Source organism: Sus scrofa, chromosome 6 (assembly GCF_000003025.6).
Source record: "Sus scrofa isolate TJ Tabasco breed Duroc chromosome 6, Sscrofa11.1, whole genome shotgun sequence".
Taxonomy (NCBI): domain Eukaryota; kingdom Metazoa; phylum Chordata; class Mammalia; order Artiodactyla; family Suidae; genus Sus; species Sus scrofa.
In genome coordinates this window covers 168,060,950-168,073,358 of record NC_010448.4, presented here as the reverse complement: position 1 = coordinate 168,073,358, position 12,409 = coordinate 168,060,950, and the positions used below count along the sequence as shown (strand labels likewise).

The following is a 12,409-nucleotide window of genomic DNA, read 5'->3' as shown; positions in this document are numbered from 1 at the left end:
GAACTGCATACTTAAAAATGGTCCTAAAGTATTTTTAGGTCTAGGAAAGGGTTATTCTCACATCTGGCATAGGAACCGAAATGCCTTCTAAGACGGGAAACCTCTGCTGTTTTGTGATAGACACGGAGGGTCTTGATTCTGGGTATCTGCTTTGAAGTAGGAGAGGTCTCTGACTCCTTCCAAAATCTTTTCTAGGAAATGAGTGGCCAAGGTGAGGTCCAGTCCTAAGCCCATGACCTCTGTAGCCAGTCCCTGGACTGCAAGTCCTCTTCTTTCCAGCAGCTATTCTGTAACAAGGATAGGTGCTGAGAAGCTGGGAAGGTGAGGGGAGCGGCCACCGTGGGCGGGGTGAGGGTTAAAAGATTTGGGGAGGGGGGATGGGAGGCAGGAGTGAGGGCTAAGGGAGGCGGGTAACCGAGCACGCGCGCGTTGCCTGGAGACCGCTTCGGACTCTGTTGCCTGGAGACAGCCTTTGCCTGGCACCAGATGAGCTCCAGAGGCCGGCAGTGAGAGGGGGCGATACTGACCAGACGCAGCACCGGCGGGGCCATGGCTGGACGCCAGAAGGAGAAGGTGATCAGAGACGAGGTCCACCAGAACCAGATCCTGCGAGAACTGTACCTCAAAGAGCTACGAACCCAGATACTCTACACTCAGTATCACGTGAATCCACTCCGCAAGGGTGAGGGGCGCTGCGGGATGGAGGAAGGGAAAAGGGGCGTCCCCTGAAGGGCAGGAGGAGTCCGCAGGGGTGCAGGGCGGGGTGCTGGGCAGAGCACAGCCCAAGACGCCTCTTCTGACCTTGCCTCGCTTCATAGCCGTCAGGAACTACGACTTTGGGGTTGGCGAGGGCTCTCACCCCACATCTCATCAAATATGTTAGAGATATTAAAATGCATCAGTGTCACAATTAGACAGTGTTTTATTGTGAAAAAAATTTGAAAGTCTTTTATAGTATTGCTTTTGAAATATTTTGCAGGGTTTTACGGGGTTTTTGTGTGTGTGTGTGTGTTTTGGTTTGTTGTTAATAAGTTAAAGGTTTTTTTCAGGCTGCTAATACTGTCTTAAGATCTTCGGAAAGCTCAAGAGGGGAGTTCCCATCGTGGCTCAGCGCAAATGAATCTGACTAGAATCCATGAGGACGCAGGTTCAATTCCTGGCCTCTCTCAGTGGGTTAAGGATCCAGCCTGGCCATGAGCTGTGATGAAGGTCACGGACGCTGCTCATTGCTGTGGCTCTGGTGTAGGCTGGCAGCTACAGCTCCCATTCAACCCCCTAGCCTGGGAACCTCCATATGCCAAGACAATAAAAAAGAAAGAAAGAAAGAAAGCAGATTCAAGGTCCATCCCTGATAAAGGGCCTCTCCCCCACTCTTCTCACTTGGCACATTCCTGGGGCAGTTGCATCTGGTCCTGTACCATCGGCTCCTCCTGAATGCCACAGAGTCTCAAATGGAGCCCCAGACCCAAGCCCTCAGCCGCCTCCTGGCTCCCTTCCTCTGGACAACCCGTAGGTACCTCAGACTCCCCCATGCAGAAAACTAGGCTCATTTCACACCCCGACCAGCAACTACCTGAGAGTATCTCGGTTTAGCCACAGGCAGCAGAACCATTCTCTCTTCCCAGTTAGAAGCCAGGGAGCCACTCCTCCGTCTCTCCCTCCCTCCACGCAGCTGAGCAGGCACAGTCCTGTTGCTTCCCCAACATTTCTCTCACCTGATGGGTCCATGTTCCTGCCTCAGTGGGAAACTCCCTCCTGCACGGGGAGGCTTCCCTATCTCGCCTCCCTGGTCTCTGCCCCCTCCCTCCATCCTCATTCCCAAGCCTCAGTTGGTCTGACAGGTTCCTAACTACCTCTTTCCCTCCAGGCCCAGCCCTCCCACCTTCCCTCACAGCTGGCCAGAGCTGCACCCAAGGGCATTTGAGCCTCCAGTCCCTCTGGCAATCCCCAGTGGCCCCACAGCTCCTGAGCTGAGGTTCACCTGACCAGTACAGAAGGCTCCTGTGGATCTGGCTCTGCGGCCAGCCCGCTCCATCCCAACGCCCCTCTTCACCCGAATACTGTTCCCTTAATAAATATTCTCGTGCCTATTCTGCACCAGCCACAGGTTCTTTTCTATCGCACCGTATCTAAATACATGGATTTCCTAAACTGCCATGCCATCCCCTCCTCTGCACTCTCATAAACATTGTTCTATCGTCCTGAACTTCTCCAATTCTGGTCCTGATTAACTGTAATCCACTGCAGCCCCCCTAAGTAAAGAAAATATAGTGTCATTTTTAAAATTGGAATTTGCATAGAGTTAAGGTGACATGCTTAGATATACATATTCTTAGAGGCGATGTTTAAATAGACTTACACATGTGCACAGGGAAATGCACAGCTAAGCAGCATATCCACCTCCTCCCATACTTAATTTGTGTCATGGGCAGTGAAAGTGCAGGAAATGTAGTGTCTTCATTTTGCCTATAACTAAGCCGGCTTTCCCCTGGACCCCTCAGAGGAAAACAAATTAACGTCCCATTCTGTTTAAACTTGGCCCTTTTCAACAATTTCAAGAATCCCTTCAAGCCACGTTCAGGCTTCCTAGGGAAAGTGCTGGTCTCCCAGAGCACATCCCTTGGGCGCATGATTAACATGATTCATTGGGGAATTCCCGCGGCGGTGCAGCAGAAACAAACCCCACTGGTATCCATGAGGATGTGGGTTCAATCCCTGGCCTCGCTCAGTGGGCTAAGGATCCGGTGTTGCTGTGAGCTGCAGTGTAGGCTGCAGATGTGGCTTGGATCCTGCGTTGCTGTGGCTGCAGCATAGGCTGGCAGCTGCAGCTCCAATTCAACCCCTAGCCTGGGAACTTCCATATGTCACTGGTGCAGCCCTAAAAAGACAAATATATATATATATATATATATATATATATATATATATATATATATATATATATGATTCACTGGGATTAAGTGAGGAAATAGTAGAGCTTGTTTACACTTATGGAAAAAGAAAGAGGGAGCAGTTTCTCAGGGCTACCTGAGATGCGCCTTCTGGGCTTAAGTCCTAATTTTGCCCCAAATAAACTAACTCTCAACTTTCAAAAAAAAAAAAAAGAAAGAAGTGATGCTTTGTTAATACAGTGGCAATAGTACACAGATACTGTATAAACAGACATTTAGAGAAGTTTTTCACTGGTGAGGCTTTAGGAGAAAACGCTTAGATTCCTTTTGGCCTCTGCTCATTTACTGCTGCCCTGCACCCAGCTCTCTGCACTTGAGTTACTCGGCCTCTCGATGCTTCCCTAACTCTCACCAAGCTCACTCTTGGATCCTTCCCATGTATCTCCACACAGCAAGGTTATTCAGGACTCTGCCCTCACGCATCTCCTTAGAGACAACCCCCACCCCCCGCGCTACATCCCATCATCAACATGGATTTACCCATCTAACCTGTTTATTGCTCTGCATCTCATTTATATTTGCCTGATATTATATGTAAGTTTATTGAATGTCACCACAAATAGAGTGGAAGTTCAGGGAGGACGGGACCTTCTCTGTCGGGTTTGCAGCCCCCTCTCGGCTACAGCAGGAATTACGGGCGGAAGAGATGTCTCTGGACCCGACACCTCTTATACCACGTGGCCTCCTGCGGATATAACACGGTCTCTGGCTGCATCGCTGTAGACCAGGGCTGTCCGAGAGAACACTCCCTGACCATGAAAATGCTCTCCATCTGTCTTGCACGAAATGGGAACCGGGAGCCACATAGGGCTGTTGACCACTTGAAATGTGGCTGGTGGGACAGAGGAATGAATTTTCAATTGTATAACATTTTAACTATTCGAATTCAAGTCACCATATGTGGTGGGTGGCCCCCATACAGGACAGTACCTCTCAGATTGCAAGGTCCTTGAAGGTCTTGTTTCCTAGTGCCCAGCACAATATCTGACACGTGACATTCAAAAATGCTGAATGGGTGTCCAGCCTAGGGTAGGTCTTAAAGGAGCCAGGGAGATCCTGCGGCATATGGAAGATCCCCTGACGATCAGAGCTACAGCTACTGACCTACACCGCAGCCACAGCAACACGGGATCCGACCTACACCACAGCTGATACAACGCCGGATCCTTAACCCATGCAGCGAGGCCAGGGATTGAACCCTCACCTTCATGGATAGCAGGCAGGTTCGTTACCACTGAGCCATGACGGGAACTCCAAGATTACTGTTTTGACTTGAACCTGTGATACTGTTTCTCTCTAGTTCATACAATCGCCAGAAAGCCCATGTCTTGGCATGACAACCTGGAGGAACCTGAAGATGGTAAGTCTGGGGTTTGAGAAGCACTGATACAGAGCCCAGAGAGGCAGATGGCTGGGAGACCCTCGGGGTACTGTCTCCTCCGGGCGAGCCTCGCTCCTCTGCGTGATCATCTGAAAACTGGACTCGTGATGACGAAGCTCACAAGAGACCGACACCCTCAAACAAACAGGCAGTGTATCAGCTGTCAGGCCAGATAACACGATCCTAATGCCCTGACACTGCCTTCATTCCTCCCTTCAGTGCGCAGCCGTGACAGGCGCAGGTGCTACAGTCCCACCGACTGAATTCAAATCCTGGCTCTGCCGCTCATCAGCTGTGGGACTTTGGGCAAACTTTTTCATCTCTCTGAGCCCATCTCAAGAGCACTGTAAGGATTAAACAAAATAGTGCGAGTGCTTCGAACAGCATCTGGTACGTGGTGATCAGGACCAGCTCCTTTGATCATTTTCATTATTGCCACGTGATAGTCACTAGGATGGGGTCACACATCTCACACCACAGTCAAGGAGACGGATAAGGAAATACACAAGTAAGCAGCGGGCAAGGTTGGGATGGCAGCCGCACGGAAGACAGGGGCCCAAAGCAGGCAGTGGAGTTCTGGGCCGTCTTCTTGGAGGAGGTGATAATAGGGGGAGGTGATGGAGTATGGCAGGTGTAGAAGAATGTGGAAGATCATTCCAAGTTATGAGGAAAAGCACAGAAATAAGATGTGAGTAGTTTGGCATGGCTGCGAGACACGGGTGGATGGGGCCACATGGGGGGATGAGGGAAGGGAGATATTTGATGGGACGCTTAACCCTCCCGGCAAGCTCTCCTCCTTCCCCTCCACCCCCTTGGAGTGAGTTTGATAGCGGCAGGATGTAGGATTCCTGTAGGAGGGAAGTGGGGGCGGGGGAGGAGCGAGGCGCTCTCAGCATCGTAGAGACAGACAGGTGAGTAGGCCAACAGAGACCAAGCCGAGGAAGCAGGTGGAGGCACCGGCCTGGGCCTGGCTGGAGTCCGGGGCGGGCGCTGGGGCCTCGTAGCAGTAAGGACAACATCAGGCGGTGAGGGTTCTACACACCAGGCGGGCGTTCGCTTCTAGTCACCTTGTACCCGGGATAAGCCCCGCCCAGGGCCAGGTCCTTCCGCGAGCTCCCATCGTTTAATGCTCAGACCCCTCGCTGGGGCCGTTATCTTCCTCCCACTCTACAGAGTGGCGTGGCGGCCAGAGAAGTTAACCCCCGTGTCACGTTAGTGGAAGGACGGGATGTCTGAGTACAAGCCTGCGTCTTCCCTTGTCAGACTGCCTCCCTCAAACGGAGACGTGACAGGCAGGGTAGACTGGAAATGAAGTTTAAGTCCTTAAGCCGGGTACTCACATGTATACCTGGTATTGGCAGCCATACCTATTTCAATACAAAGGATTTGGCCTTGTTTCTTTCAGCCCCATTGCTCACTCTCTCTGCTGCATGACATTGCCCAGACTCGCTCACGCCCCAGGGCCTTTGCTCTTGCTGCCTGCAGCGTACCTCTCCTCTGCCTCTCAGGGCTGGCTCCTGCGAGGCATCCGGGGAGGTCTCCCCTCACCATCCTAAGCAGCCCCCCTGCCTCCACGCCCCCTTGCCTGTCCCTTCTTCCGTTTGCATCACTGTCCGCCACCGTCTGGTTTGTTTTCATACTTGCATATTGTGTCCCTGTCCCCCACCTACACCGCGAGCTTCAGGACGGCAGGACCATGTCCGTCTCACTCTGCTCCACCTCCAGCGCCCAAACAGTGCCAGCACAGAGTTTGTGCCCAACCAGTGTTCGTTGAGAGATGAGAGGAGGAACCAGACACGAGGGGCCCGAGGCTTAGGCAAGCTCTGGGGCTGCGCGCTCTGCCTCTAAGGGCAGATGTGGCAGCATCGGGCCCAGGATCTCTCAGTGGTCCCAAGGCCTGACTCCTTCGTAACTCATGCCTGTCTCCCAGCCAGGTTTCTAAATCTCATTCACCACGCCGCCCAGGGACCAAGGAAGAAGTACCCGGAGACGCAGACTGAAAGCCAAGAGATTGGATGGGACTCAGAGCCCTTGGTAAGTGTGGCTCCCTCACTTAGAAGCTCAGAGGCTGTCCAGTGGTGCCTGAGAGAACAGAGCTTAGGAGTTCCTGTTGTGGCTCAGCAGTAACAAACCTGACTCGTATCCATGAGGACGTGGGTTCGCTCCCTGGCCTCGCTCAGTGGGTTAAAGGATCTGGCATGGCTGCAAACTGTGGTGTAGGTCACAGAGGTGGTTCGGATCCCTTGGGGCTGTGACTGTGGTGTAGGCCAGCAGCTACAGCTCTGATTTGACCCCTAGCCTGGGAACCTCCATATGCTGGAGGTGTGGCCCTAAAAAATAAGACCAAAAAAAAAAAAAAAAAGAGAGAGAGAGAGAGAGACAGAGAACAGAGCATGGAGCCGACTGCCTGGGCTTGAACTCGGGCTGCCACGCATTAGCGGTGTGACCCCGGTAAGTGACCGAGCACTTTGGTGACTTGGTTCCTCCTGGTCCAACGAAGCTATCAGAGCCCTTGTCAGATTGTTCGGAGGATTCAGTGAGGCGGTGTTTGTCAGGTGCTCCGAACAGCGCCTGGCACATGGTGAATGCTGGGGAGGTGCAGACTAAGGAAAGCGTGCTGGTGACAGCCAGCCTGCGTCTCCTCTCGTATTCATAGGTGGTCTCAGGCATGTACGTCCCTTACATCTACAAATCTTGTCCCTTTCTCTGGAAAACGGCAACGACAGGAACGGTACTCACATTAACCGGAAGCACCCCGAAGTGCGAGCCGCCCGGGAAATGGGGTCTTCAGCACACGTCTCCTTGCATGACCGAGGGCTTCTGTGCCTGAGGAAGGAAAGCATGAGTTTGAACAAACAACTTGAACAGCGTCCCAGCACACTTGTCTTTTAACTCAGATTATGTCTTTCCTCACACAGAGGGTTTTTAATTGGGGGAGGGGGCGGGCATACCCATGGCCTTTGGAAGTTCCAGGGCCAGGGGTCAAACCCACACCACAGCCGGGACCTGCGCCACCGCTGTGGCAACGCTGCATGAACCCGCTGTGCCACCGGGAACGTCCAGATTTTAATTTTTAAGTAGTCGAAAGCACCGGTCTTTTCCATTATGATTTCGTACCTTGCTTCAGAAAAGCTTCAACATCCAGAGTTACAGAACAACCAACTGCGCTTCTATATATCCTCCTACGTTGCGGTCGTCAACATTTGGCTTCGAGTCGGTCTGTCTATTTCGTGGAAGATGTGAGGTTGGGGACGCCGCTCCTCGGCTATGTCAGAACGTCCTTCCTTACCCCGAAGTCACCAAGGTCTTAAAAAAAGCAATAATAGGAGCTCCCGTGTGGTTTCACTGGTTAAGGATCCAGAACTGTCAAAGCAGGAACTTCCACATGCCCCAGGTGCCGCCAATAATAATAATAACTAATTGATTAAAAATAAAATGTGTGAAGGCACGGACCTTGCATACCCTCTGTCTTTACATCTGCGGCCCTGCAGCAGCCTCCTGGCCCCCAGGCGTCACTCCTTGGGGAAGTCCCACTCCCCCTTCATGACAGCCCAGGAGTCACCTCTTCCGTGACACCCGTTAAGACACTTCTGCCCCCACATCCCGCTGTGCTTCTTTAGCACCATGAGTCCCTGCTACTGCAGCAGGCAACTCATCAACACAGCGATGTAACACGGCAGCCCTGGAGCTAGACCTGAGTTCAAATCCCCAGCTCCAACTCCACCACTCTCTAGCTCTGTGAACATAACCCCCCCCTTTTTTTTTTTTTTGCTTTTTAGGGCAGCCCATGAGGCATATGGAGGTTCCCAGGTTAGGGGTTGAATCAGAGCTACAGCTGCCAGCCTACCCCACAGCCACAGCAAGAAGGGATCTGAGCCATGTCTGTGACCTATACCACAGCTCACGGCAATGCCGGATCCTTAACCCACTGAGCAAGGCCAGGGATCGAACCTGCATCCTCGTGGATACTAATTGGGTTCATCACCACTGAGCCACAATGGGGACTCCTGAACTTAACCTCTTTTAATTTCCATTTATCTGTCTCAAAATCAGGATAATAATATCCATACTTGAAGGTTTATCGTGAGTAACTGAGACATATATAAACCGCTTAGGATGATACCCAGCACATCATAAGTGCTCAGTAAATTCAGGCTACTCTGATGCTGAAGAGGAAGAACAGACATGAGGGCACATGGCCCAACTGAGGACCAAGCAGGTGCTTCTCCCGGCGCTTTGGCTTAATCCTTGTTGTCTTAATGTGCGGAGTCATTCTCTACTCTGCTCTCCTCCCAAGAACTCCCCATACCCTGTGGTCCTTATATTTCTACTACAGGGTCCTGACTCTCTCACTGTTTTATACAACTCCAGCTGGGTGTGTGACTACAGCATAGAGATTGGAATCTGGCTCAGTGAGTCGGTTTTACCAGTGAAGAGTGCAAATTGCTGCTCTTTTGCAACAGCTCCTCATCGGATATGGGTATCACCTTGGAGGAGGAGACTTGGGGAGATGGAGAGGCTTCCAGTGGAAACCCCCACCCCTTACCCAAAGGAGGACTGAGTCAGAGGGAGAGGCACGGCTGGACAGCAGGGGAAGAGCTAAATGCTCAATGGCAAAAGGAAGAGGATGGATGGGGGTGGGGCATCTAATATATGCGAATAAGGGAATGGAGAAGGGGCTTGTGGACAAAGAAGGGCCGAGCAAAAAAATACACTCCAAGTTAGATAACCAAGCCACTTAGAAAAATATTGCAAAGTACGAGTAATTTTTTTAACATTTTTCTTTCCATGGCTGTACCTGTGGCATGAGGCAGTTTCCAGGCTAGGGGCCAAATCGACCTGCTCTGCAGCGTGTGGCAATGCTTAATCCACCGAGCAAGGTCAGGGACTGAATCCACATCCTCACAGACACTATGTCAGGTTCTTAAGCCGCTGAGCCACAAAGGGAACTCCTGCAAAGCACAAGTAATTTGACTCACTCTTCTTCATTTTCTTGAAGAGTAAAAGCCTGGGAGTTCCTGTCATGGCTCAGCGGAAACAAATCTGACTAGCATCCATGAGGACGCAGGTCCCATCCCTGGCCTCGCTCAGCAAGTTAGGGATCCAGCATTGCCATGAGTTCTGGTGTAGGTTGCAGACTCAGCTCGGATCTGGAGTTGCTGTGGCTGTGGTCTAGGCTGGTGGCTACAGCTCCAATTCTGACCCCTAGCCTGGGAACTTCCATAAGCTGCAAGTGCAGCCCTAAAACAACCAAAAAAAAAAAAAAAAAAAAAAAAAAAAAAAAAAAAAAAAAGGAAAGGCCTGCCTCCCATGGGTACAAAGTACAAAGTGTACGGGTGGAAATGTTACATCTTTGACCAGCACATCTCATAGGAGTGAGAAGCGAGACCAAGCTTGCAGCCCCGCCCTGCTGGGACTCCCCTCGTCCTTGCAGACTGACTGTGTGGTCCCCAGATCCCTCGTCACTATAGAGTTGCAGAGGGTCTGGAAATGTGCCGAGCCTCCCCATCACTATAAACCTGGGGGCGAGGCCATCCATGGCGCAGGTGGCACAATAAGAAAGCGCACCCAGATGACGTTAGATGCAGGTGTTATGCGACCATAAAAGGGAATTAAGCTGGAATTTCAGAGTGACGTGGTTGGAGGTGGAAGAGGCTTGATCAGCCCCAACTTAACTTAGGGCTCCGTAATCCCCCTCGCAGGACCTTCCCTTGCGCAGGGAAAACCCCTAAACTGGGACACTGTGGAAACCACACTCCATGGATACCACTCCGCCTCTGGTCTCCTGGCAACATTTACTGAAAGATTATCCTTTAAGTTAATTGCACCGTGTAGCTTCTGTGAGATGTGTGTGCTCCAGGGCTCACTCGTCCTCAGTTCTCTGTGTAGCTCCTTCAACAAGAGCCATTCTTTCACTCAGCAAATATGCATGGAGCCGGGTATGTCCTGGATGCTGTTCCAGGTGCTGGGGACACAGACAGAGTAGCGCGTACCCTCATGGAGCTTCCATGCTAGTGTGGGGAAGGGTCCACAGGCCGCCAGGGGCCCAGGGAAGGGCAGCGCCGCCAGTCTGCGAGCCGATTCTCATGCCATCTGCAGGTCTTTTGATGTAAATGTCCTGGTCATTTCGGAAACTGGGGCCTGATTCAAGCCCGGGGCCCTGCAAACCCAGGTCTTCCCCCTTCCCACAGGCTTCTTTCTGACACCTGCCTCCCCCTCTCTAGGTCAACCCGGCACGTGATGACCGCAGGCTGAACCACTTCCGGGTCTACAATGACATCACCCTGTACAAGGCCAAAATGTGGAGCTTGGGAGAAAAAGATCGCCACAAATAGGACGTCAGCAGTGCCGGCAGTCCTTGTCCGGAACGCCCGAAGTCTCTGCTCCCCAGATAAATCCAGATTGTCAAAGCCTGGCTCTGACACATCCTATCCTGGATCTCACATGTCTCCTTCCGCCCTCGTCCGCTGGTTCCGATTCTTAATCCTATAAACGAGTGGGAGAATTCCAGTTAAAGACGGCCCACTACGTGCCTTCCAGACCCCGATAAAGGAAAATAAATGAATTTTTTAAAGGTATGAACCCACAACAGAGAAAACAGAGAGAAACATGAGCAACCAAGGCACGTTTAGAAGGTGGAGAGATGACGGAAGGGGTGGAGGAAAATGCGAAACACGAGCCCAGTGGGGCACCTCTGGGCATAGAGCCCCCCCTCCCGGAGCTCTGGAGAGAGGTCAGGACTCTGGAGGGTGGGGAGGACACCGGACATGGGCGCTGGGAAGTGAGCTGCAGGAAGAGTCACCCACACACCCCAGCACCAGGCATGTAACATCTCCCAAGCTGGAGGCTTACTCTTGGAGAAGTGGGAAAAGCCCAGGGTTCAGGGACACTAAGCAGACATGGGATGGGAGAGAGATGGGAGACTGAAGACAGTCCGGGAGCATCTGGGAAAGGAAGAGAGAACGCCTCGCCCATATATGCCGAATTTGCACCCTGGGTTTGGCGCTGGAGGGCTCCTTTCTAGGAAAACGAAAACAGCTGTAAAGACAAGACCCCCATGGCCTTGTCTGGTGGCTCAGTGGTTAAGGATCCAGGGTTGCTTCTGCTGTGCCTTGGGTCGCTGCTGTGGCAAGGGTTCGATCCCTGGCCCTGGAACTTCTGCATACTGTGGGCTCAGCCAAAGAGGGAAAAAAAGACCCCCAGATGGTACTACCTGAAGGTCCGGGAAAGAAACAGCCAGGGAACTGCAGGCTGCTGGGAGAGCTGCTCACACAGGGAAGAGCAAGGATGCTCTGTGCACCCACCCCGACTCCCCTGTGCTCTGTGTCTCTCCCATTTGGCTGTTCCTGAGTTATGCTCTGAAAGGTGAGGCCACAAACTGCTGAGGTCACTCCTGCTTTGGGCACCAGACAGGATTAAGTGGAAGCCTGCAAACCTGAGTGGCCTCACGCTGGCAAACATCTTTATACAATAAATGATGAGCCAGCTGAATTATGAATGACCACATCGAATCTAGACGTGTACCAGTATCTCATACTCTTTCAATCATTTTGCTACAAAGGATCCACGGTCAATGACCAGGGGGTGACCTGTGATATCACTGAAAGATCTGGTCTCTGTCCTGGTTCCTGACAGAGCTCCTAAATGCCCAGCAATGTCCTAAGTGACAGGGGTGGTAGGACATCTTTTGTTCTAATGAGGTGACCCTTAGCAGCTTCTAGACAGTTCCAGGATGGGGGCTGCTCCCCAGAAGACCAAGCCTTGCTTTGAAACTTGCAACTTTCAGCCCCACCACCCAATTTCTGGGGAGAGAAGAGGCGCTCGAGATCGAGTCAACCACCAATGGCCAACAATCTGGCCCATCATGCTGGAGGGAAATCTCCATAAAATTCCTAGAGTGCAGGGTTTGGAGAGCTTCCAGGTAAGTGAACCCAGCAGGGTGCTGGGAGGGTGGCAGGCCTGAAGAGGGACAGAGGCTCTGTGCACCCTACACACACACCTGTAGCAAATTTTGTCAAAATTTATTGAGATGGCTTGGCATGATCTCAGCAAGCAGGTCGTTTTTATGGTCCTGCGC

At 52.0% G+C, this 12,409-nt stretch overlaps 1 protein-coding gene across 3 annotated transcripts; it reads left to right on the top strand.

Annotated features, from left to right (window-relative positions):
• FAM183A (family with sequence similarity 183 member A) lies at nt 459–10,848 on the top strand. Of its 3 annotated transcripts, none has more exons than XM_005665498.3 (4): nt 459–682; nt 4,252–4,311; nt 6,263–6,366; nt 7,460–7,773. In XM_005665498.3, exons 1-4 carry the CDS (start codon nt 550–552, stop codon nt 7,754–7,756), a joined length of 594 nt encoding a protein of 197 aa, XP_005665555.1. In that variant the 5' UTR covers nt 459–549; the 3' UTR covers nt 7,757–7,773. The 3 variants fall into 3 exon arrangements, with proteins under 3 accessions (XP_005665555.1, XP_003128130.1, XP_003128131.2); XM_003128082.4 differs by lacking the exon at nt 7,460–7,773 and adding an exon at nt 10,557–10,848 and having other exon boundaries at nt 460–682; XM_003128083.4 differs by having other exon boundaries at nt 461–682; nt 6,989–7,716.